We start from the raw sequence: 25,595 nt of genomic DNA, 5'->3' as shown, positions 1-25,595 counted from the left end.
CCTTGGTGGGGAATACTTTTACCAGACTACAATAGCTAAAGATGTATGTATTTCGAGTTCATAGATTTAAGTAGGGAACGAGATAATCTCCTCTATGGTATGTACAGTACTGTATTGAGCATTCTGACAGAGTAGCCTAAAGCTTCACAGCAATGACCCATATAAGCAAACCTGTCAAGAGCAGAGTATTTGTTTTATGTCACTTTGAAGGCAAATCAATGTCTTTCAAGTAAGTCTTTGTCCTCTAGAGTAAATTTACCAATAGTGAGAGAATATCACAGTGCACTCTGGAATGGAAAATTCTGGCCCCACAGTTATCTGTGAAGATACTCTTATAGTTAACGTGAAAAGAAGGGAGACAGAAAAAAAGCCAGAATGAGTGCCAGTCTCCTGTTTGAACTGAGATACTACTCAGAGTATTTTGTGGCTGTAAATGGCTGTTTGTTTTGCATGATGCTAGCTTGGAAGCTGCAGCTAGCCTTGATATAGTAATGTGTACATACTAAGTACTGTTTTATGACAGAAGGTAGTACAGCCTTTCTGATTAATGACAATTGCCTTGTTTCCCAAGGAATTACTTAGAAATTGCACTGTGGAAACCAAATCTTATTAGCTAATGCTTACAGCATGGTAAGCCAGTTTTTAAAGTTAAAAATCAAGGTATTTGATAGAAGTCTTACACTGCTTCAACTCTTTACCTGGTTTGTTTCTTACAGTTTTAGCAGAGCAAGATAGTGCTGCAGCTCAACAATATGTTCGTCAGGGATGTCCAACAGCACTCCGAGCTGATCTGTGGGCCCTCATTCTGAACGTTTCTAATCAGCCAGAGGTAAGGAGCAAAGGGAGGGTAAAATGTGAAGACTAGGTGAGAACACAAAAGTGCAAGCACATATCTTCTAGTGATCATTTTTCCAAAATAGAAATGCTCTACTGAATTGTCACAGAAACTGGTAAACATTTTATGATTTAAAAAGCTGTATGCTGTGATGAAGTCTTTGCCACTCTTTTTAAGTTTTTAATAGATATGTGAGCAAAAAACTGTAGAACAAATTATTCAGTTGATCTGACTGTCTCCTGAGATTTTCTTACATGATGCTGACTTTTTTAGAAGGGGGAAGGAAAAAGATCTGGGAAGAAGACTGAACCTCTTTTATCTTTGCTAAGTTTTGTAAAAAGAAGATGTGTTATGTCTTTTTCCTGGTTGTTTGACCCTGTCATCATATGTGTGTGCATACCTTATAAATTACTGTATATATTATGGCATATACTCTGCATATGTAAAATCAAAAAGAGAGGAGCTAGTAAGATGTGGGTTGTTTCCATGTTCCCTTGTACAGCAACAGTTTTTCATTGTACCTTATATTTGATGCAAGTCCTCAGCAATGAACTCTTTTGCAGTGTCTGATTACATATGTAAATGTGTATATATATATTTAATATACCTTAAAAAGTTAAATTCTTCTTTAAGATCTTTGCATGATTGGGAAAACTTTGACTCAAGGCTTTTATATGTGCATAATATTTTACCTTATGCTAACTTTTTGCACACTTAGCAAATGATACTTGTCAGCTACAGATGAAAAATAAACTATGTACACATACATTATTCTGAGACTGAGTGCAGTAGACATTTTCCTTTAGGAGACATTCTAAAATGTCTAGAGCCTTGAGACTGAGCTGAGAAGACTCTGTGCAGAGAATCAGTAGTGAGACAATACTTTGTGATGGTGCTGAAAGAAGTCTAGAAAGATGAGGCCAAGTAGCTAGAAAATGGTAATGATAACATCGAGACAAAGTGGTAAGGACAGATAAAGTGATGCAGACTGGGAAATTAGTCTACTACTTTGAGATTGTTGAAATAAAGGATTGAAAAACAGTGGAATACAAAATGCACCCTCACTTACCATAAAAAACAGAAATCATGAAGTCGGGACAAGATGCACTGTGCTGGAGAAAATAATTTAAGCTATGAAGTAAGTGCCTACCAATGTCATGCAAAACTGAAACTGTTCTAATGTAACAGCTGTCAGAATCTTCTGTCTTCTTTTCCAAGACTATTTTTGCATAGCATTTGTTATCCTGGGTTCTAAGTTAAAGTTGTTTTATGGACTTTGAGTACTAAAAATATAAATGCATTTAGAAGACAGATTTTCTGAGTGAGACCTAGCAGACTGCCTATGGATCACTTATGATAGCATGTTGCTTACCACAGCTATGTTATAAGCTGAATAGCCATGTTTCAGTTCAAACATTGCATTTACTAGTGTTTCACAGAAGTAAGCTGTGACTACTGCCAGAGTGCTAACACCCTGAGATGCTCTTCTTGCATAGACCAAATACATGGCTTTATTTTTTGTAAAGTACAGCAAAGCAGTTTCCATATACATATAGCTTTTTTATGATCTGCTGAATTTCGTACAGACTTAATGGATTTATCTAACACTTCTTTTCTCTACCTCTTGTGAATGGTTTCTCTGCTGGATTTGAGTTGTCTGTTTGCATACATTCCTTGCTGTAATATTTCTGATTTGCAGTTTAGGCTTTATTACATTTATAGCTGTATGAATCTCTAAATCACATGCACCTTGAATTTCCTTTCTTTAATGTAAAACATTATGAGAGTTTGGTGTGAGCAGCATTGTGTGTGCTAGCATCCAATATTTTTGTTTGGAAAATTTTATTCAGTGAAGCTCAGCCTCTGTTTAGAGCTAATATACAGCCAAGCAAGGGATGATACTAACAATCTAGCATTGCAATCATAAAAATGATAAACTGAGCTAGTATAAAAGATTATTTAGAAATGTGTAAATATGTTGGCTGACAAATGAATTGTTTCTTAGTTTTCATTTGTAATGGTACACTTCAGAGGAACTGTGTTAAAAGAGCCTTTTAAAGGTTGCAAAGACAAACATTTGAAAGGTGAACATTGTCACAGTTAATATTGTCTGTGTAAACAGTCCAATTTGCTGTATATATATTTTAATCATATGATCTTGAATCACAGAATCACAGTTATTTCCTGTGGGATGTCTGTCTCATTGCACGAAATGGATAGCACACACTTACTGAGAATGTTTAATTTCTTTTCTTTCTGTTCGTAGTGTTACACAATTGTTTATTCTCTGCATGATACTGAAAAAGTGCTTAAGAAAGAAATTTGTTCATTATCTGATAGACTTTTTCTTCCCCTCTAATTTTTTGGGTTAATAGGTAGAAAATCTTAATTCTGAAAATTCTAGAATGCAAAAATTATTAATACTTTACTCTGCTGTATGTTTTACTGAATGTAATTTTCAAGGTTTAAAAACGTAATAAATAGGTGAGGTGGTAAGTTCGTAATGGAGCATTAGGTATATCTGCGTTATCAGAAGGATTTTTTAGATTAGGATCAGTAGGCAAAGGTCCCCACTGTACCATTCAAACAGCAGAAAACCCAGCTGCAGTAACTGACTGTCATCATTTTGGCTGGAGAAGGATGTACTTTACAAGTAGATTTCACAGGTCCCTGGTGAAAGGATAATAAGCTTTGGACCCTCTTCAAGGATTTACCCAGGAGGGTCTTCCTTTATGTCTTTTGTCTATTTTCTCTTTATGTAATCTGATTTGGTTTTTCTTTTGTCCTTGTTAGATTTGAGAGGCAAATACAATAGTGCAATCCCATGGCAAGGGTAACTAAGAATGGGTCATGACCACCAGTTCATGGTGGGAGTGTAGCTCCAGTGCCAGGGATTTAATGACAACACACAGGTGGACTGTGCTGGCACAGAGGCTGCTGAGTAATCCAAACCTTCATTTCAGAGAAGGTGAATAGCAGTTTCTGCTTAAAGTAACTTTGCTGGCTTCTGCTGAAAGATGCTCTTCTCTCTTGCCCATGAGCTCCATTCAGATCTCCCCTATGCTCTCAAGTGGATATAATGTGAATGTTTTGGGTGAAATTTTGGGATGTGGCTTTGTAAGGTCAAGAAGGCTCACACTGCAATACTGAAGTGTACTTTATTTCAGTTTGGAAAGATGAGTGTATTTGGAGATGTGGTACAAAAAATATGTAATTTTCAGAAAAGCTGCAGTCTATATAAAAACGCAACACATTTTTGAAAGGGAAAAGTTTAGAAATCAGTGTTACATGAAGATTTGGCAGGCAAAGAAGCCTAGGTTCAGTTTGCATCACAGCAATCACAGTTTAAGAGAGAATGAATGGTTTGGGTTGGAGGGGACCTTAAAGATCATCTAGTTCCAACTCCTTGGTCATGTGTTTTGGTTTGTAGTTTCTTTGGTTTTGGTTGGTTTTTTCTTTGATATTAGCTTCTTGTGTTTAAATATAGACAGTCATTGGAGATGGCAAAAAAAAGATTATTCATTTGGCAGTGTTACACTTGGTTAGACTACAGTATTTTTGCCTGTGGGAGGCATCAGTACTTGATAGATACAGCTTTTGTCCTCATTTCAACTTAACAGCTTAGTAATATATTAATTCCAATATTTTCTAAGTGTGTACTATTCAACATTCTCTCCCTCTCAAAATTTCATCTTAGTTCCACTTGTTCTTCAAATCTTTACTCTGGACTTGTCCATTTATCAAAGAAATCAACAGTAAATCTGTAAAGCTTGGAACATACAAATATTTGTGCAGTGTCCATATAGATACCTTGAAATCAAAATAGTTTTGTGAAGTGGGAAGGATCTTTGGGATGGCTGATTTAATTTATCTATTAGTTTAATCAGAAACTATTATTCAGCTGTAGGTGTAACAGCAGAGAGGTATTTAGGGATTTGTGAGTTACATGATGACAGTGCAATATTTAATTCTGTTTCTCCTTTGCAAGCTCTTTCTAAGAAGATAGAATAAGTAAAAGATGCTTCCCCATCATTTCACCTGTGTGTACGTTCTGTAGACATTCAGGAAGTAACTGGAATTTAAAACAAGGTCCTAGTTCTTTGTGCTTTTCACGAGTTCTTTATATTTATCATTTCATCTTTGCACAAATTTAAACTGTTTGCAGGTTCATACTAGTTTGGTGTCAAATATTTTCAGCAGCTCACTAATGCTTAAAGATAAGCGAGAGCCTATTGGTGGAGAGGTGCATGAAAATAGAAGGTAACAAAGAAATAAAACGTAATGATTTTGAGCATTGAAAAGGTTTTAGGTGTAGAGAACCACAAGTTGGAAGATACAGGACTTTGATTTGAACTAGTTCCTTCATTCTCATTTGGTTAATTAGCTGAAGGGGAGGTCATTTTATAGTATCTCAAATCTCAATTCTTAGGGCTTAAACTGGAATAAACCATGATAGATGCTTCATAAATATGCAGTGCTTATTCAGTTTGAATACATGCTCTTTTTCCTTCAGTTACTGAAAATTAATTTTTTTAGTTTAAATATAAATTCGGGTCATGTCTCAGATGATGGTAATATTTTTAATTTTAGGACATCTTGTATTATGAACAGCTTAAGTCAAATGTGATTCAGCATGACCTTTTAGTGGACAGCCTGATTTACAAAGTAAGTAATTCACTAAATGGTGAGTAATTTATGTGCTCATCACACCGGTATCTTCTTGTTGTTTTTTTTTTAACAAGGAAAATACTAGATGATTTGGTCTTGAGGAGTTTAAAAATAATTTGGGTGAACTTATTACTGTGAACTCACTCCTTGTGCCTGTGTTGTCTCTCATGTAAGACATTTGAGTTGAACCATTAACTTGTAAAGGAATGGTATCTTCAGTTGAAGGAATAACTGGGTTTGTGAGAAAAAACCAACAGGGTATGACTGCTTCCTTTTCAGATTTCAACTCTGAATACCGAATCATCAAGTTAATATAGTATTTTTTAATTTTATGGAGTCTAAACTTAACTATAGTTCTTTGAATGAAAGTGAAACTATGTGTTCTATCATCATGTTAAGTTTAGCCTAAATGGGAGTCTGAAGAGAGGTCTTTTAGCTTCAAATTCTTATATTTTTTATTACAGGATGTAAAGCTGACAGCAAGCAATGATGACTACTATTTTGTATTTGAGGATTATTTATATCAGGTATGTAACCATTTTTTTGGTTAGAAAATCTAGGAGGTATGCTCCAATGGGATTGTATCATTGGAGAGAGGACTGCCTTTGTAAGGTGGAGTACAGTGGGACAGATGCATCGTTTTGCTGCATTACATATACTTTCCCTTCAGAGTAACAAACTTGTACACTTTAACAGATTAAGCAGGGCAAGCTTCTAAAACTCCTACTATGAAGGAACATACACAATGTTTTTCCAGTGCACCAAGCTGGAGAATACAATGTCAGCCATATTTTTCCATTTTCCAGCTTTGCAGCAAATAACCCCCAACAATTAAAAGCTGTGGTGTACAGAGAAATTAAGACTTGAGAAGTATATTCAGGGTTCCATTTTAAAAAACCCCTTGCTTTACAGTGACCTACCGCAATAAGCATAAAAGATACTGTATTAACAGATTTTTAAATTAAAGACATTGATTCTGAATAAGGTAGTGGTAGGTGTGTTTGCTTGTAGGATTGCTCCCATTGCAAAGCTGTTTCTAGCAATCAGGAATACAGCTAATTTACAAAGAATTATCTTTGTTGCTGCCTATCAAATGCCCATAAATAGAAGGAGATTACAAATTTCCTAATTTGTAGTTGATTGCAGTGTCAACATAACGCTAAGTTTGCTGCATGACAGTTTCCACAGTGCTTTTGATTTCATTAGTCACATCTGTTAAGTTAGACTTGCTTAATTTTTTCATTTGGAATAATTTCTTCTTTTATAGGAATTTTTTCATTTGGACTAATTTCTTCTTTAATAGGAATATGTAAAACTGCTAGTAATTTAACTAGGCAAGAAACTGTCCTTAATGCTGCTTAATCCACATAGATATAACAGTATGCAGTACTATTTAACCATACTATTCATGTATGTCTACATGTAGTTTAGCATACAAGCATTTTAACATTAGTACTTAAAACTATAACCTCATGAAGTTGTGACCTTTTTTATTTGAAAATCGGTACAATATTGAGATCCATATCTGTACTGACAGTTCCAGTAGACACAGGATTATAAACTAAGAAGTAGGAACTAGTAATCATTTAATCTTTTGTTTTAAGACCATCAGAAATAGATTTTGTTCATCATTCTCAATATATAACCCAGTTGAACATTTTCCCTTTTTTTAGTCTCTGTTGACTAAAAGAATAGCTACAGAATGAAAATAATGAAAAAACTAAACTGTCTTTAGTAATTTGAAGGAGACTCACGAAAAATCTTTGAAAATTTATGTGGCTAGTTTAACTGCAAGGCTTTGAGGCAGAGAATATCTCGGACTTCTAATTATTTGTTGCTCTAGTTTTGTTTGCTGTTTTGTGGTATTCTTCAGGCTCTACTCTAGAAGAAAGTTATCCATTTTCCTTGATAATTTCCTCTTCCAACCTAATTTGCAAATGCTTTGCTGCCAAATTATTTTGTTCTATAGCCCCTGGAAAAATTCTGTAGTATGAGTCACAGTGATATGAGATGTTATTTATTGATTTAATATGATAAATGGAATTAAATATTGGCTAAATAAGATAGATAATGAAAATGTTAGTTTAAACCAGATACATTATTTCTCTGTTTACACTGGGTTTATGACTTTTTTTCGTGACTAGTTACTGCCTCTTAACTTTTCCAAGTCATTGAGCAGAGTGTGTCCTTTTTCTGTGTGTCGTGGAATAGATAAAACGTCCATCAAAACAAGATAATTTGGTCTTAAAATAATGATGAGGTTATTTTGTTGGATTATTGGTCTCTCTTTAGTAGCATGCAGTACTTTTCAGGAAGAATACTGAAATGAGGTAATTTATTTCCTTTAATATCTTTGCTTTCTTAGTCCCAAAGTTTACGTATTTTTATTACTTCTTCATAACTATTGAAATGAAATACAAGTACTTTTAATAAAGTAATTTCTTTTTGATAAAAGCTTTGACTTTGGGTTTTTTTCTTTCCCTCAGTGATTTAAATTCAGAGGTTTTCTTTTCAGTTGGATTATAAATGTCCACTAGTTTGCTGAATATTTCTGTACCTGAAAAGGAGTTTGTGCCATTGTTTTCTCTAGCACTGTAATTTTGTTAATGAGAAAAAATAACACATGGATTACTAAATTTGCAAATTCATTATTTCAGGCCAGAAGTTCAATTTGAATACTTTAATCTTACATCCTGCATAATGAATACGTGCAAAGAACCTCACCCAGAATTTTTTGGGTGTAGTCATAACTTAGACTTGAGCTAGAGTCCATCTCTTAGAAAGATGCAGAGTCTTCATTTAAAGACTTCCAGATACACGTACTGGACACTGTATTCCTAAAGAAGAGGGCCTCAAATGAAGGTTACATTCTTTCCTCTATGAGAGAACATAGTTTATGTCCTTTTCAGATTAGTTTCTCTTTCACCTCAGTTAACATACACATAGAATCACATTTGCCTGTACATTGTCAGTGGTATTTTGGCAGCTATGAACATGATTGTGTATTGCACAAAAATAATATTTAGCTTAAAATGTTTGAGATAAAGAAAGTGTTTGTTTTTAATAGAAGTTTGTATTTGAGAAATAGTTTTGAGGCTCAAAAAAGAAAAAAGCCGAAAAATATGACCTGCTTTCTATAAAAGAAATTTTTAAGCAATAATGTTCAGATGTTTCATTTTGTGTGTTTCCTTTTGACAAATCCTGATATGTGAGAGGTATTTGCACCAATTAGTGGGAGGGAAAAATCCATTAACTTTTATTAAAAATAAATTATATTGTGAAACACCATCTAAAACATTTCCACCTTTTACACCTTGACTAGAGTTAAACTCTTTAAATCTTTAAGAGCAGAGTGTCCTGGATTCAGCTAGGGTAGAGTTAATTTCTTCTCAGTAGGTGTCACAGTGCTGTGGTTTGGATTGGGAATGAGAATGGTGTTGATAACTCGCTGATACTCCTATTTTTTTGCTAAGTTGTGTTTATCCTAAGGACTTTTTCCTTGTCTCGTGCTCTGCCAGTGAGGAGGTACGCATAAGAAACTGGGAAGGAACATATTTGGGACTGACCAAAGGGATACTCCACAGCACAGAACATCATGCCCAGTGTATAAACTGGGGGGAGTTACCTGGAAGGATGACCAGTCTGGGTTTGGGAAGGGTCTAGCCTTAGTCTTTTTATTATCATTTGCCATTATTTGCTTACCAAACTGTTCTTATCTCAGCCTACATGTTTTACTTTGATTCTCCTCCGAATTCCACTGGGGTGGAGAGGGAGAGGGAGAGGGAGAGGGAGAGGGAGAGGGAGAGGGAGAGGGAGAGGGAGAGGGAGAGGGAGAGGGAGAGGGAGAGGGAGGAGGTTGAGTGAGCAGCTGAGTGGTGCTTAATTTCCAGCTGGGCTTAAACTATGACACACAGTGATTCAGGTGTGCAAAAGTCAGCAGTGAATTGAAGTCTGCCGTATGTCTGCCCTCTTGTGTACCTTCTTCATAGTGCAGCCTTTCAGTGATGAAAACATGACAATTTGAAAGTACAATACTAATTATTACTTTTTTTATGACTCCAGATAGGATGCGATTCTTTATTGTTACTTTTTTCTATGAATGCTTTTACTGTTTAATTTTATACTCAGCGAGTAAAATAAAATGAATAGTTTTTTTCATGTATGTAAACAACAAACCAAAAATATACTTTTCGGTATACAGTGTGCATTTCTGAGCTTTAGGATACAAGGTGCACATTATAATTGTTTTTTGAAAGAGCTGAATTTCATGCAAACATTTTTTAAAGATCCTGGGAATGAAGCAAATGTAAGTTCTTCCAGAGCTGCACACATCCGAGAATGTAAATATCTTATTTGCTTTTTTGCTTACTAGGACATCCCCATGTCACAGTAACTGAATAGAAAAACAGTCTAAAAGGTGTAAAAGCAGCCAGGTGCATGCACAGTCACATGTTGTGACAGAAGTGAAGAAACACCTGCTGAGAGAGAAGGAGGAGATTTGAAGAATGTGGATATATAACGGATGACAAATGAAAGTGAGGGTATAATCATAACAAGTTCAAAGTGAACCTGAAAATGTGAACAGGAAAATTAACTAAATTGGTGAGAGATGTTATTTAAGGCAGGTCCTTAAATTTGTTTGGCATTGCTTTGATCCAGTTAGTCAGCTGACTTTCTTTTCTGCAGGTGTTACTGTGTTTTTCCCGAGACACATCTGTATTGGAGCACTTTACTTACAGTAGTGCCACCCCACCTAAATCATACATACAAGGTAAAAAGAGTTGTTTTTAAAAAGATTGTGTAGATTTTTGTTGACTGCTGCAGTAATGCAGTATGTGAATTTGATTTGTGTTCATTACACCTAGTAGACTGCACTTAAAATAATGTTAATAAAAACTCCATGTATCCAGTTCACTTCTGCACAGATACTATTATGACAGTTTAGAAGCTGATCACATAAAGGCCAGATTGCAATGTTACTCGTTTTCTGTGTATAATTCTGCAGTGTTTAACCAGAAGAAATGAAACCCAACTATGAAAATACAGCAAAATCTTGACAACGTCTGTCTTCATCAGAGCTAGAAATTTAAATAGACAATATTGTCCTCTGCAACTCCAATAAATTTAGCAACTGGAAGTCGTTGTAGAATGTTGTCTTTCCAAAGCAGTGAGTTTTGCAAATATTTGTAGACAGGAGCAGAACATGTTGCTGAAGAATTGTGGGTTCTGTTCAAAGGTGTGAGAGAGTAGAGCTTTACCAAGTGCACCCAACACTGATTTTTTTAAAATCATGGCTACTTCAAGACTATTAGCTTATTTTTGGATGTTCTTGGACTTGAGGTTTTGTTATTTTTCTTTACAATCTTTAAATTTCTTGATTCAGTCCACTTGTCTTCTCTGCCACCTTCTGATGCCATTCCTCTGGATGTTTCCATGCTTCTTATAACCTCACCTGCCTTTTTTTGCCCCATCCATTTTTTCACCTTGTACATTCCCATTTATTTCCTTGGTCTCCAGTGCCTGTGTATTTAGCCAAGTATGATCCCTAAGTACTTCTTTTTGAGCAGGACCTCTGCTGACAGTATTCTTCTTGTTGCTTCTTATGTCACTAAAAGTAATGTTTGTTTTCTAATTTTTAATTCCTTTTTATTGCTTTTTTTACTCTCTTCAACTGAATTATGGAGTTTTCTTTACCTACTCCTTGAAATGAGCAAAGGGTGCACCTGAGAGCAGGACAGCAGTGGGATCCCAGGTCTTGCTTCAGACACAGAGCTATGGCAGCCCAGAAGCACAGCTATGGGAACATCCTGCATATTCCTAGACAAATCTGGGGAATGATGTTGCTGATACCTAAATCTGTGCAGTGTAAATCCAAAAGGCTTGTATGTCCTATTTTTAGCTAATTTTCCAAGAGATGTACTTTATGCTAAAAATACTCTCCTCCCAGTTTATAATTCCAGGCTGCACAACAAGCAAACTATTGAAAGGAAAAGGAGAAAATATTTTTTAGTTTAATGAAACAACTCATTTGTATAATTGGAAAATATTGAATTTTGTTTTCATGGGGTAGTAGGCAGGACTGTTGCAGGTTATTTTTATTTTATTTTAGATAGTTCATGCTATAAGAAAATATCAAGGTCCAGATTCAATTGAACCTGACAAAAGTTCCATGTGCTAAATTCTACTATGACAAGTGAACAGAATGCACAGAAATCAAAAGGATCTCTGAACATTCTATGAATTTTCATGTAATTAATTAAATTCTTAGTTTGAATGTTCTCATTTTAGAACTAAAATAATTGCAAGTTTTAATTAGTTGTAATTACGCTTAATAACGCATATTTCTAAATAAATTGTTAAATTTTATTAATGGATTTTATTAGGTTCTGTAGTTAAAATATGGTTTACTAATATAATGTGTTAATTTTGCAGGGAAGATAAAAAAGTTATATGGTCAGTCTATGCGATCAGTGACTTTTGTGACTTAATTAAATGTTTTGTATTCAGCAGATTACTTAAATATTTGTTTGTTATATCAGAACATCCATCTTTCTCTCTGTTGCAGACTTAATGAGTCCTTGAATATTTTTTATCTGTGGCTGTATCTGTTTAAAGGTCTAAAAGGAAACTGTCCCTAGGTTTGTCTGCCCTTTTTCCCTCCTAGAGCTTCATTGTCTTCAAGGTCTGCAGCAAACACCTTTAGAGCTCCTAAGACACACCCAAAAAAAATCTCAATGGAACAGCATTGCTGATGTTTTCCTGCTCTTTTTTGTTGTTTGTCATCCTTCTGTATTGGTGCTGCATTTCAGTTTTATATCTGACACTGTACCTGTCTCATTGCATTGCTTGCTTGTTTTAGACAATATCAGATGGTCAGTAATGTAATTAGTTATGATTTTTGTAATTGTAACTTAAAATCTACTTTTTAAATTTAAATTATTTAAGTATTTATACCTTTTTACGGCTTAATCACATTTTCTTTGTGATTTGATGGTTCACAGGAAAACTTGGAATGGAAGAATATGCTGTTTTCTATCCTCCAAATGGTATGAATTATACTATTGCCTCCTCTAGTGGTAGATTGGAAAGATACACAATTTTTTTTCTCGAATACATGATGACTTCTTTTGCTATTACAAAAGAAGTTTTGCTGTTATTCTGTAAAGTTCATTAATTTAAAGGAGTAAGCTGGACTGAAGCTGCTCCAATCCCACATTCAGCCTGGTGTAAGTAGTCGCAAACAGAGTTTGTCTATGTGTGTGAGAAGGAAAACAACTGGTGGTGCAGCAACTTGTATTCAGTCTTGTATCAGCACTTAGAGGATTTGAATGATCTGTGCTGAAACTGGCTGACCTCCCAACTTTTCAGTGCTCAACAAACCACACCCTAAAGTCTTTTCCTTTCAAAATCCGTGTTCACGTTAAAACTTCGGACACAACTAATCTATGTAATTTTCAGTTAATATCATTGCTGTTGTTATAACTTCAGTTACTAAAGTTGTTTTTTTGAGCTCTTACCTTGACCATTTCAATCCCTGTTGAATCCTTTTTCTGCGTTAAGTTCAAGAGCTCTTTGCTCTTGCTTTCAAGGCCTTACATCACCAATCTTAAATCCACGTCTCTGGCCTTGTCTTTTATGTCTTTTGTATTTCAGTGAAGTCAGTTGCAGCACATACTTCTGTTTCACTTTTTTCTATGTTTGCCTTCACAATTTCTTGCAGCTTTGTAGCCATGAATCATTGTTCTTATGATCTTTTGCCAAAGCAGCTCACCCTTACCAGTCTTATATAAAATCTAGTGAATGGGAGCTAAGATCAGCTGGGAAGGAGGAGAAAGCTGTCATGCTACACCTGCCAAGTCCTGTGAATGTTCTGAGTACTACATGAATTACTAGAGGTCTTGGCCTCCTTTTTTCCTACTCCACTCTTGTCAGTGCGTGACATTTATGGGTTGTCATTTATCTGAAATTAGGTTCTGATATCATCAAAGAGTCTATGTAACTTCATGGAAACTGAGCTTTATTTGGCTTTCTAGGAGCTATAGCTTGTGTTTAAGCATGTAATTGGTTGTACTGACGTAGGTGATACTGTACTTAAGAATTTACAAGATGGAGATCTGTGCAGGTGCAATAACAAGGAAATACTTTATTCTTGACACAGGCTGATTACAGTTTGATAACGTGGGGAGAAAATAATTATTTTTGCATGGATAAAGAGGACTATAAAAGAACAGAAAAAGAAATATTTTTGTTTTGTAGGTGTAATTCCTTTTCATGGCTTTTCTATGTATGGTAAGTGTGATTTTCTTGAACTAAAACCTCAGGATTGCTTTTCCTCATATTGCAATTTAAAGCTGTATGTTCTTTTCTGGAACTTTTTAACTCGTGTATGTGCTTTTATGCTTTTTTGTGTATGAAGATTGTTGTATATAATTTTAAAAGTTTCAGGCTCTTTTATTTACTTACATTACAGCTTGCTGCCATGTGGGAATTCCTTCTTTGAAAGCTAATAGTTGAGCTAAGTTATGCATCTTAATGTATATGAATAGAGGGATAAAGTTTACCAACACAGTACTCTTTCCTTGTGTTTCACTTCTGGATCGGCCAAGTTATGCATTAAAAGAGTTCTTAAAAACAAGAATAATGTGAAAGGACTGTTGCTTTATCCATTTGCCTGCAAGAGGTGTTAAAAGAGCATTACATAATAGAATGGTTGCTAATTTACTGCACAGAGGAAAGGACAAATATCAACAAGATTTTTAGGAAAAAAAGCAGAAAAATCTCCTTGGGTTACAGATGTTACTGCAACTATTGTAGATGTACTTCAACAATGTGAGATTAGATGTTTAGGCTTTTCAGTTTTTTCTTTTGATTTATCAAAGGTGTTTGTAGCATCACAGGGCAAGCAGATTGTAAGGTTATACTTAAAATGCTACGTTTTGCTAATAACAGAGTTTAATGATCACACAGTCCTTAAAATAATTCAATATAAATCTGAAATGCAAATTTGAACTTGAGTAGGGAATCTAAAGTCTTGGAAGTAATGAGCACTTAAGTTACAAACTCTTCCCTTAGGGACTCACTAGGAGGTGTTCACTTGTTCCATGTGAACTGCTTTTCAAAATGTTTGGGTTTGACTCTGCCCTTGAGAACAGTGTCTCCCAAACTCAGGTGTAAGTTTTCCTCCTTCCCTCCTGTCCTCACTCTTTGCACGGGCTCAGAATATTCTGGCTCGGAGAAGGAGGAAGGGTGAAAAGCAAGGCAGCAGAAACATGGTAATGTAGCTCAAGGCTGTGGGTACAGTGGCTGGGACCAAGCAGAATATCCTCTGTATTGCGTGCTGTGCTGCTATATGAGGAAGTATCTGGCTCCTTATGAAAATCCTATACTCTTTTTCCTGTTTCTGTGCATACACTGTCAGGGTGCTAGCAGTCAGAGGCTGTTCTGTTACTCTCCTGGCCTTTATGTACATATGCACACTGGCAAATCTTCCACCTCCATCTTCAAGCACCAGAAACATAAACATGGGTAACACCCTCTGCTTTTCTTATGCCTGTGGAAATACACCTTCGGTGAACATCTCACCCTGCCTTAGCACCCTACCTCTCATGTACAGACACCGTTTTTTTATTAACCCACCTTCTCTGATACCTAGATATGAAAATAAATTCACACATGCATCTATCTGTATATATATTTAAAAATGTACATATATCTACGTGTGTATGAATACATATGTATGCAGATAAATGTATCCATATCTCTCGCTTAGTGTTAATAAAACTGGAAGGGAAGGTGAGTGTAGAGATAGACACTATGACTAGTGTCAGCTAAAATGAATGCACCTGTAAAATGAAGCAGTCAGCATGATGAGTGTACAGATCAAAAGGCTGTTCGCAAAAAGGTGTAAGGACAACTGTCTGTGAAAATGCATTGAGTGAATGGACTGTCAGTCTCAAGGAACTGGTTATGCTTGTGCAGCAAAGACATAGAACATTTATCTGTATGCTAGACTTTTACAAAATAAGGAAAGTTTGAGAGCTGATGTTTTGCAAATTAAGTCAGTTCTTATTTTGACTCAGGTGTACTACAAGACTTCTAAACAGTATACTACCAAATATCACAGGTTTACAGATCTTATTAGAAATAAACAAGTCATATCACTAATCAGTTTGTCATACTTGGTGATGTTATTGTGGCAACCAAAAGCTGTTCTTTCAATATTTTCATTTTCTCAACATCCGTCTTCAAGCAGTCTTACAAGTAGGGCATCAATTTGGAGCTGGTCACTGGCCCCATGGCACACTGGCAATTAGTTGAATCAAAAGCGTGCTCTGTTCAACATCCCATTGCCCTACACCCCAGAGATGCTCTCCTTACACTGTATTTCTTATGGTTCAGGAGCCAGCACTGTAATAAGCAGGTTCTGATTGGTTTAGCTTCTTGAAATATGTAGAAATAATACCTGAAATGTATCATACTCCCTTTTTTGACTTTTTACACTAAATGATAGACTCTTATTGGATACTTCTTTCTCAATAATTGATTTAGTACTATTTTTGTAAATTGTGGTACTATGAATTACTTGGATTTTCCTCATACTTCATGCGCTTAATCATTGAACTCTTTTAGCAGTTTACAGTGTTGAGTCAATTGTAATTCTTTTATCCTTTCAGTTGCTCCACTTTGTTTTCTGTACCATGAACCTTCCAAATTGTATCAGATATTCCGTGAGATGTATGTGCGTTTTTTCTTCAGACTCCATTCCATCTCTTCTCATCCCTCTGTAAGTTCATTAGGAATTAAATCCACTCACTTGATACTCTATTTGCTACAGAGCAATAATATGCAGTAACATAGTTTTCTATGCGATTGAAATGTATCCTTTTAAATATAATAAAATATTTCAGGCAAGCTTGGGAAAATGATTAGGTAATTCCAGTCTTGGATATTGTTGTTTTCTATGTCAGTGTTAGTCTTTGCTATGGAATATCATGTATGTTATTAAAATAGTAAGTTCTCATTCTCTGACGATGTGGAGTCTTTTGTGAGAGTCAAGTTTTTTAATCTAAAAGGTTTCTCAGTTCAGGGAGTCACATAAATGCAAACTCACTTTCATTAATGACATGTAAGTGGACACTGAAGTATTGTCTGGAGTATAGGGACTAAAGTATAGTAATATATAGGGAGATATTGTTTCAGTGATACCAAGTTAGTGTCTGTTTCTTTAACTACAGTATTTTGGTATGACAGCACATGCTTTTTATATAAACTAGATGAGTTAAAATAGTTTGGCTGTTTGTGACCAGGACCAGTTCGCTTGAATATTGGACAGTTGTAAAAATTGGCTTGACTTCTATGTCTGAATAATTAAACAAAGTAAATATTTCTTTTTTCCTTCAAAAAGTGCTGAAGAGTTATATTGCTTTTTTTTTCCTGGTTAAAAGAAAATCCTCTCCTTGATATAGCATTTCAAGGTGTATTATGGTTTCCATCTGGAATAGCAGAGAGAGGGGTCAACCCAGGGTCCATTCACCGCCATGGTAATTTTTGAAACAAATTTTGAATTTTTTTTATGTTTAATTTTTTTGTAGTTATCCCCATTGGTTTACTAATCAGAGAGGTACTTTTTCTCACATCCTTTGTTTTTAGTTCAACTGAGAACTGTTTCATGAAAGTGGAAATATTTCAAGTAGGTCATATTATTAAGTAATTCAACCCTGCCATACAAACACCATAGGTATCTCAGAGTATCTCAGAACATACTATGTTGCTAATATATACACAGAATTGCAGGAGTAAGGTTTTAGTGACTGAAGGTACTAGAATTGCTTGTGCCTTTCTCACCTACATTAAATATTATATCATTAATAGTATTTCATTGCTTGAATTACAAATTCATGCATCCTTACATGCTGATACTGTTTTCTCAGATTTGACAGGAAGAGTGTTAGTATTCAGGTTATGATCTTGTTTCTTTAGGGCATTGTATCATTGTGTTTGCTTTTTGAGACTCTTCTACAAACCCATCTGCCCCAGCTCTTTTATCACCTCCGAGAAATTGGAGCTCAGCCGTAAGTACTTCTTTTTGACTTGTTACAAATATTGTAGATTGATTGGTCTGAAAATGTAATTCTGTAGTATTTAAATTTAAGATCCATGGAAAATTACTTAAAAGTATAAACATCAGTGTGCCATTTTTCCTTGAGAGTCAGATGGAATGGTTTGTCTAGCCTGTGTATGTGTGCTTTGTGCGTTTCTTCTGTGTGCTTTGTGAAAAAGAGAGAATTGCTCTGTGAGAAATGCACTATGCTGCATTATTCAGCGAAGTTTCAGTAATTCATGTTGGATCTGATGGCACTAAGTGAGGTATTTCCTAGGGGACAGAAGACACAGAGGTGTGTGAGTTGCAGCAGAAGGTACTGGAAAGGGCAAGAGAGCAAAAATCTGTCATTCAGTAGTGAACTCGTGGCGCCAAGCACAACAGAACCTGAAAAACTTTTTGTCTTAATTGGTAGCCATCTTAATAGCATAATAGCAGAAATGATGAAACATTGAGGGTGATAATAGCTGAGGATCACTCTAATGTAATTGTTTGATCAGAATGAGAATGAGAGTGATATTAGTACTTTATCAAATGAGATGCTAAATAGTTTTATGATGGCTGTTGCAAATTAAAATATTGATTATTACTGCAGCAAGAGAAAATGGTTATTCTTCCTGGAAGAGAAATGTGGAAGGATAATGAAGTCTTTTCAGTTTATAGACAGTCTGATCATTATGGGAGGCAGAAATATAATAACCATTGTTTATTGCTTGTTTGTAGGCTACGAATTTCATTTAAATGGATGGTACGAGCATTTTCTGGTTATTTAGCTACAGACCAGCTCTTGCTTCTGTGGGACAGAATCCTGGGATACAATTCTCTAGAAGTTCTTGCTGGTAATAGAGTTATTTTTGCAAAATGCATGCAGTCTGTGTGAATGTGTGAATGTAACACAAATACATGTTAGCTTCAGTGTATTTTGTGATGAGAAGAAAATAGTTCCTCTTTGAATGCAGACAGCAGGTTACATACATGGTGAAGCATATATCATCTAGAAAAATGGAATTGCATGAGTACTTCATCTTTAGTAAAAAATATGTCAGGTAATTTTTTTTTTATGGCAATGCTCAAAAAACACTAAGTGCTCTCTGAACAGAACATTGGATGTTCTCCCAGCTTCAGTGGTAGAGGCAAATGAATTCATCACCTTTCACAAAATACAAGATGCATGTTATTTATGGGAACTACTTCTACAGTACTTCAAGTAATTGATTGTCCTTCTGATTTTGCATCTTTTAAGACACTTCAAAAATGTTGTACTTAATTAATGTCCTCATATATATGAAGGTTTAAGATGGAGGTTTTAAAGAAAACATGTATCTTCAGTTGGGTCAGTTTCTAAATATGAAGTAGGTGAATAGAAGAGAAAAGGTTTTGGTTCCATTTATACATCTAAGACAGCTTGTCCCTTTTACTTAAAAACTAGTCATCTTAAACTCAGGCCTTTTCACCTAGACTTTTCTGAAACAATGTTGTGTTTTTCCTGTCTGTTTGAAAGAGTGGCCAAAGAAACTCAAACACAGCCACCTGTTGTATATTATTCTTCAGAATCAAAATAATTAAACTTTATATCGAGATTAATTCTAACCACTACTTACCAGGTCAGAAACTTACATATTGGACATTTTCTTTCAGTCCTGGCAGCTGCTGTGTTTGCTTTCCGAGCAGTCAACCTGATGGAGGTGACATCACTGGCTGCAGCTGAAGTAAGGATAAGTTTCACTTAGAGGAGATTGAAATAGTTTCTGATGCTTTGCCAAAAAGAGTAACTTAAGCTTCACATGGCACACGGTGCATAGTGCAAATCTTTCTGTCTAAATTCTTACCTTAGATAAAAAATAAGGAAATTATGAACACGCAGTACATAATAGTGCTTTTCTGGAGTAAAAGGAAATAAAGCATATTTGCTATAAAAAGGGAGTGTTATAAAATCATTTCATGCAATTAAGTTTTTTTCCTCTTTTAATATATAATCTGTGGGATAGGTAGTAGGGTATATTGTTTTTGAAATATTGAAGAGGTCTGTACCTTTTTCCTCAGTACATTTTAATGGAGTTGCTTCTGTTTTGCAAATTACAAAAATTTTACAAGATTACTTTGTCAATGTGAATCTGAAATTTGACTGTGTACTGTCGCAGCAAATGAAGAAAACGAAGTCATTAGGATGAAGATTATTATTATTTAGTAACTTGTTAATTTTTTTTTCCAAAATATGGTGATGTATTTTTTCCAGACTTTGTGAGTTTGTGATCACTTTCATTAGGGTTCTTTTTAAACGTACTTTCATGAGAAGACATTGATTATTGAGGCATTACACTGGACTTCACAAGTACTAGCCAAGCCACAGGATAAGGATTCTTAATTCCCAATTATTTTTAGAAGCAAGTTGAAATGTTAGACTCCTTATTCACCCATGATGCCGTGTATATTTGAAGTAAGGCTAAAGGCTAAAATAAAGTTACTTGGGTAATATACATTGGTAAACGTGTTTTTTCTTTTAACATTAGAATGAAAAATTATGCAATAGTGTACTAACATAAATGAGTATGATTTGTTTTTAGCCATGTCCATATCTAATTATTGGCAGTATTGTAATCAGTATTCGAATCTTTTTCTGACTTCTTAACTTGCTTTAAGGAAATTTGATTCAAATGTCAAGTTTAACAAGCCTTTTTGATTTTCATCCTAGGCTGTACTTGCTGACCTTTCAACCCTGAAGGTTATGCCTCTTCTTCAAATATTCTTGTTTGCTACTGTCACTTGATCTGCTTCAACAATACTGGTACCACATTCCAGTCTTTCTGGAGAAGCTAAGAATCAACTATGCAATATCTGCATAAAACCAAAATTAGACTCTATGTGTAAAATCAATTTAGAAATAATTACCTTAATATTTTCTAACTGAAAAAAACTTTGCACACAACTGTGTGCAGTGCATGCTAATAAATTTGATCGTAAAAACAATTGTTGTTACTTGTACACTGAGAATGACTACTTGTGCAAGTAAACAATAGGAATCACTGTCTAAAATGCATGTAATATTAAATTAAATGTAATTCGTGATCTGAGTTTTGTGATGTTATTGTCAGAGTTATGAAAGCTCTTATTCATTTAATATGAAGTTACTTTTTTAGGCTCATAGCTTAGAGGATATCAGCTCAAATGCTGTCAAGTGAGAAAATAAAGATAGTTTTACTTGTAAGATTATTTTTTCTTGTTTTCTAAGGAAAAGATGAGATCATACACCAGTTTTGCTATCCCTATCTTATTTATTCTTTTCACAGAAATTTTCTTCATGTTCTTTCTCATGTTAACTGCTCCTGTTTAGTCTTTTCATACACACAGATGTAGTCACGCATTCCCCATTCATCTTTGGTTAGGTATACAGCTATCTCAGGCATCTGCTGAACTCCTACCCAGAGTCCCATCAAAGGCATAAAATACGTTCCCCTGCAGAGAAGGCCTGAGCATAGCTTCCTTCAGAACTTGTTGGAGCCAGTCCTTGCATGAGACAAAATATTCCCCTGAGAACGATGCCAAGAGTCCTTTGCTGTGCCCCACACCCTCTCTGGGAGAGCAGTGCTACGCCTTTGACAGTTTTCCAGCCTCTGTGATTCAACAGCTCAGGCTTCAGTGCAAGTGCCCTGCTCATATAGATGTGTGATGGATTGTCACTACAGTCAGGCCGGCATCATCTGTTTGCTGTCATACCTTTTTGTGAGGTCTTCCTCACAAAATTTGGTTTGTTTAATACCAAAGTTGGAATTAATAATCTGATTTGGTTAAGTGTATCTCAGCACCTGAAAAAAGCTCAAAGTCAAAAAAACCATAATGGGTTATATAGTCACTGCACTTGAAATAGAACTTTTTTCTTGGCCTGGTTTATGTACATGTAGTACATTATGTACATGTAGTTGTCAGTATTTGTCATACATACTGAATGTAAGTCAGTGAAACATGAATCCTTCATAGTTTGCTCAAAATCTGACAAGTGATCTGAGCTGTAGTCTCAGATACGGTTATGAGCTTTATGTCTGTGAATCTTCTTGTCTCTGTCAGGATAATGTAGTAAGAAACTTACTGAGCTAGTAAATTTATAAGGCTAATTTACAAAAGGGTAAAGTTGTGGACTTGATATGATCACTTCCTGTATAAAGAACCAAACTGCTTAGCAGATACAATGTGTGAGAGAATCTGGGGAAATTTTGCTCTGGATAACAGAGAAAATGGATGTTTTCCTTAATATTTGCAGGAAGTGGTTTTAAATGTTTAACTGGAGGTTTTTCTATGCCATTTATTTTTAAAAAGACACATGACATCTTTTATCCTTTACAGCAAATATTACCCTGTTTTATATATGGCATAGAAGAAGGCATAGAAAGATTAAGTGATTTGCTAAGGATTACAGAGTAAATTCCTAAAGGAGGTGAGCGGTCTCTCCTCTCTCGAATTTCTGTTTACAGGTCTGGATACTCAGTTTGTGTATTAACCACAAGATTTTATTTAATCTTCAGAACAACACATAATATACATCTAGCTCTAATGCCGCAGCATTTTGCACTTCTTAAAGTCAGTAAATTGGGTAGCCGTTTAGAAATTCAATGTTACAAAGCAGTCACAAGGACTGTGGCTCAATAAGGTCACTACAAGGTTACCATGGTGTTTTAAAGAATTAAAAGTATTTACTAAATAGCAAGGGAGATTCCCTACAGGCCTGCTGACCCTCTAATTCCCTTTGCTTTGTGCTAGTACATGGTGCAGAATCTGAACAGTACCTTAATCTTTTCCCGACTGGGATTTTTTAACAGTATTTTCTCTTCTTCTTCTTCTTCTTTTAATAATTTTCAATAATTTGGGAAATGGTTTAAGTAGGGAGAGATAGAGACTGTTGGATTCTTGTTTGAACAAACAATTCTGTGAATGACAAAATATGTCATTCATCTCCCTTGCATTGCCTCCACCTTCCCCACTGGGGTACTTAAACTGTTTGTGACCTTCACCAGTGCTTCTCCTGATGATTGGACAGGGAACCTTGTGCTTTGGAGCTCATTGAGGGTTCCCATGCATGTTCTTGTATACAAGAATACTGAGCATAAGTGCTTTAAAATAAGATTAAGATGAGATTAAAAAATTAACTAGATCCTCACTTTAAGCTTCAATTTTATTGTTAGATTTTTATATATTTTTTAATTTTGTTTTTAAATGTTGCTTTTACTGAAGTGTTGTTTTCATGTTCCCCTCAGTTACTCACTTACAAGTTCCAGCAAAATACTCGGTTTCAGATTCTGGTTGGTCCTTGTGTCTTTAATCTCCCTTGTTTAAATCATACTAATTTATTTTTTTTTAATATTAAAATGACTGGTTTCTATCTTGCAGCTAGATACTTCTCTGTATACATAGGTAGTATCAATTATTTAATTCTTTAACTTTAGAGATCAGTTCAAAGTTCTTGACATTTGTAGCCTGTCATTTGACTTCCAAATTCCTAAAGTGCCTTTTTCATTTTTGCTGTTTTAAGTTAAGGCCAGATGTGATTGTAGAATCACATCTAAATTGATAATTACATTGGTTTAAATAGGCTCAGCTTAATGTCCAATGACTTGATTTAGTCAAATTGTTTTGGTCTGTTCCACCCTATCTAAGTTGATATAAACAGACATCTCAGTACAAGAACCACTTGTCTCCATGTTTACAGATAAAGATCAATTTTTTTGCTGCTTACCTTAGGATTCTGGCTATGGTCTTTAAGGGTTTCTTGAAATGTCAAATAGACTGTTATAAAAATGCAAAAGTAAATAGACTTGTCTAAAAATGTACCCAAGTTATCTTCCTTCAGTACTTCCAAAAATATATTGAAGCTCGAATCTTGATGGCTGGGTCATGGAACAACTGAATAACTAGAACAGTTTATAATTTTTAGTGGATTTTTTTGGTCATAGTAACAAATTTTATTATGAGAAATGATAAGAGTATAAAGACTGTAAAACAGTTAGATATCCCAGTAAAGGGAGAAGGCTGCAAGGAGTCTCCAGTTTAAGGCACATTTCGACTTGTTGCCAGAAAACAGCAAAAAACGTATGCTGAAGCTTGCACCTATTTTACTAACTTCTAATGAATTTTATAAAATTCTTCGAACAAGACTGAAGGGATTCCATGAAACAAAATTGCTATATAAAGATCAGTTTGGGGAAAGCAATACAGTGAGCTGCTAATTAACAAGAAAATAATTTTTTAAAATATATTGAAATACATTGCAAAACTGAAGGGCTGTATCTTCAGTGAGAAAGGGGAAGAGCCTATCAATATATTTTAACAAATCAGTAAAATATTCTGTCCAGTGTTTTATTTGAGGAAGTGGGGGAGGGAGGGGACGGATGCATCTGGGACAGAGGGAGCTGCTGGGTGCTTCCTTTTCCCTCTTTTCCTCCAGGCTGTTTCTGTCCATGCCTGGCTGCTTGCAGGTGCTGGATCAGCGGCTTCCATCCCCACAGCCCACACAGGAAAGGCAATTAGCAGAAGCACATATTTCAGATCAACAGAGCTTTGTGTTGCCCAGCCAACTCCAGCAGGTTTCCTCCAGCCCCGGAAAGCTCCACTGCTGGGCAGGGAGTGCAGCAGGGCCAGGGCCAACTGAGGGCCTCTGGGAATGGCCAGCAAAGGGCATGAGCCAGCCTTCCTGTTGGACTGGGCAGCACCGGCAGGAGAAACAACCCCTGGGAATAATTCCCCCTCCAATAGCCATAGGAATGATACTGGGTTTCAGGGGAATGCTGAAGGACAACTCCAACACTTGGGATTTGGGGTTTATTTACAGCTTTAGGAAGGGAAAAAATACCCTTCTGGAGGCTTCAGGCTTTTAGCACAAGGTCACGCTTGTAGCAAGGCACTGCATGCCTGTGAGCTGAACCACTTACTGAAACAGATAACCATGGAAAAATCTGAAATCTCTTGAATCCGGAGATTGTGTGCTGCCATTTGAAATCACTGAAAGACTTTTTTTGTACACTTCATGCTTGGCTTTTTCAATACCTTAACAAAATTGTTAATGCAGGGAAGATCATTTTGATCTAGCAGTGTGACAGTTGTGCTCTGCTTTAAAACAGTGTTAAAATGTCTCAGCTTAGTATTTTTTAATTAGGCAATTAATAGTATACCTACCAAATTATAGCATCACGGGCCAATTATGCTTTGGAGAAGCATCTCGGGATACTTGTCTCTTCTGCAGAGGACACAGTGCAGCACAAGTCAGGAGATATTTAGGGGGACAGAATGAGTCTGTGATTAGGACAAGATGTTTGCCTTGGGTTCACCATGCTTTGTAAGACCACCATCTGACTGTGTTAAATACTGACCAGGGATTGGCTTTAAAATTAATACAAAGGGAGAAATACTGCTTTTTGGCAATTTTTTGGAGTCTTTGTTTAAGCCCAGGGAGGTTCACCTGATTCTGTGTCTTACCAGACATTGCTGGTTACAGGAAGTAAACTTGAGGGTCTCTGAAGAAGGTTGCAGTGGGGCCTCTGTTTGCCCACATTTCAAAATCAGCATGTTGTAGATGTTGGACTGCTGATACGTGCAAACAATTGTCTCTAGAGAATTTGATTTATGGAGGATCACAGTGCTTTGCCAAATGACATTGTTTTTGGCTGAACAGTTTGAACAATTTTTTTCTTTTGGGATTATGACCAAAATAAATGGAATATTTAACAAAAGAGTTAAAGATCACAATTTGTGCAAGATGAAGCATGTGACCAATTTCTGTGCTTTGCTTTAAACAAAAAAGTCCTTATCATGTTGCTAAGAGACAAGTTGGAATCCAATAGTTAACGACGAAATATTATGTTTTATCCACCTAATATGTTTTAGTAGGTATCTGATTGTTCATTTTATTCAAGAATCATGTTCTCTGAATGTTGCATTCTATGGGGTATTTTTCTGAAAAGCTCTATTTAAGATAGTTAAAGCCTGAATAAATCCAATAACAAATAG

General features: G+C 35.6%; 1 protein-coding gene across 11 annotated transcripts in view; it reads left to right on the top strand.

Annotated features, from left to right (window-relative positions):
* TBC1D19 (TBC1 domain family member 19) overlaps positions 1–25,595 on the top strand; it is a 58,621-nt gene that overhangs the window by 22,378 nt on the left and 10,648 nt on the right. For 4 of the 11 annotated variants that reach the window (XR_014851795.1, XR_014851794.1, XM_085059198.1 and 1 more), the window contains exons 11-20: positions 717–829; positions 5,426–5,500; positions 5,968–6,030; positions 10,190–10,274; positions 12,505–12,549; positions 13,760–13,792; positions 16,177–16,286; positions 17,483–17,574; positions 18,327–18,442; positions 19,242–19,312. Coding sequence is in view for 8 of the 11 variants with exons in the window: in XM_085059198.1 (XP_084915324.1) it covers positions 717–829; positions 5,426–5,500; positions 5,968–6,030; positions 10,190–10,274; positions 12,505–12,549; positions 13,760–13,792; positions 16,177–16,286; positions 17,483–17,574; positions 18,327–18,442; positions 19,242–19,312 (803 nt within the window). In the remaining 3 variants the exon portion in view is untranslated. Of the gene's footprint in view, positions 1–716; positions 830–5,425; positions 5,501–5,967; positions 6,031–10,189; positions 10,275–12,504; positions 12,550–13,759; positions 13,793–16,176; positions 16,287–17,482; positions 17,575–18,326; positions 18,443–19,241; positions 19,313–19,869; positions 20,079–20,295; positions 20,670–25,595 lie in introns of those variants that run through there. The other 7 variants (XR_014851796.1, XM_085059202.1, XM_085059196.1 and 4 more) reach the window with 6 other exon arrangements.

This window comes from Lichenostomus cassidix, chromosome 4 (assembly GCF_008360975.1).
Source record: "Lichenostomus cassidix isolate B80296 chromosome 4, HeHo_3.0, whole genome shotgun sequence".
NCBI lineage: Eukaryota > Metazoa > Chordata > Aves > Passeriformes > Meliphagidae > Lichenostomus > Lichenostomus cassidix.
The sequence above is the reverse complement of the archived record's forward strand: the minus strand, read 5'-3'. Positions and strand labels throughout refer to the sequence as shown.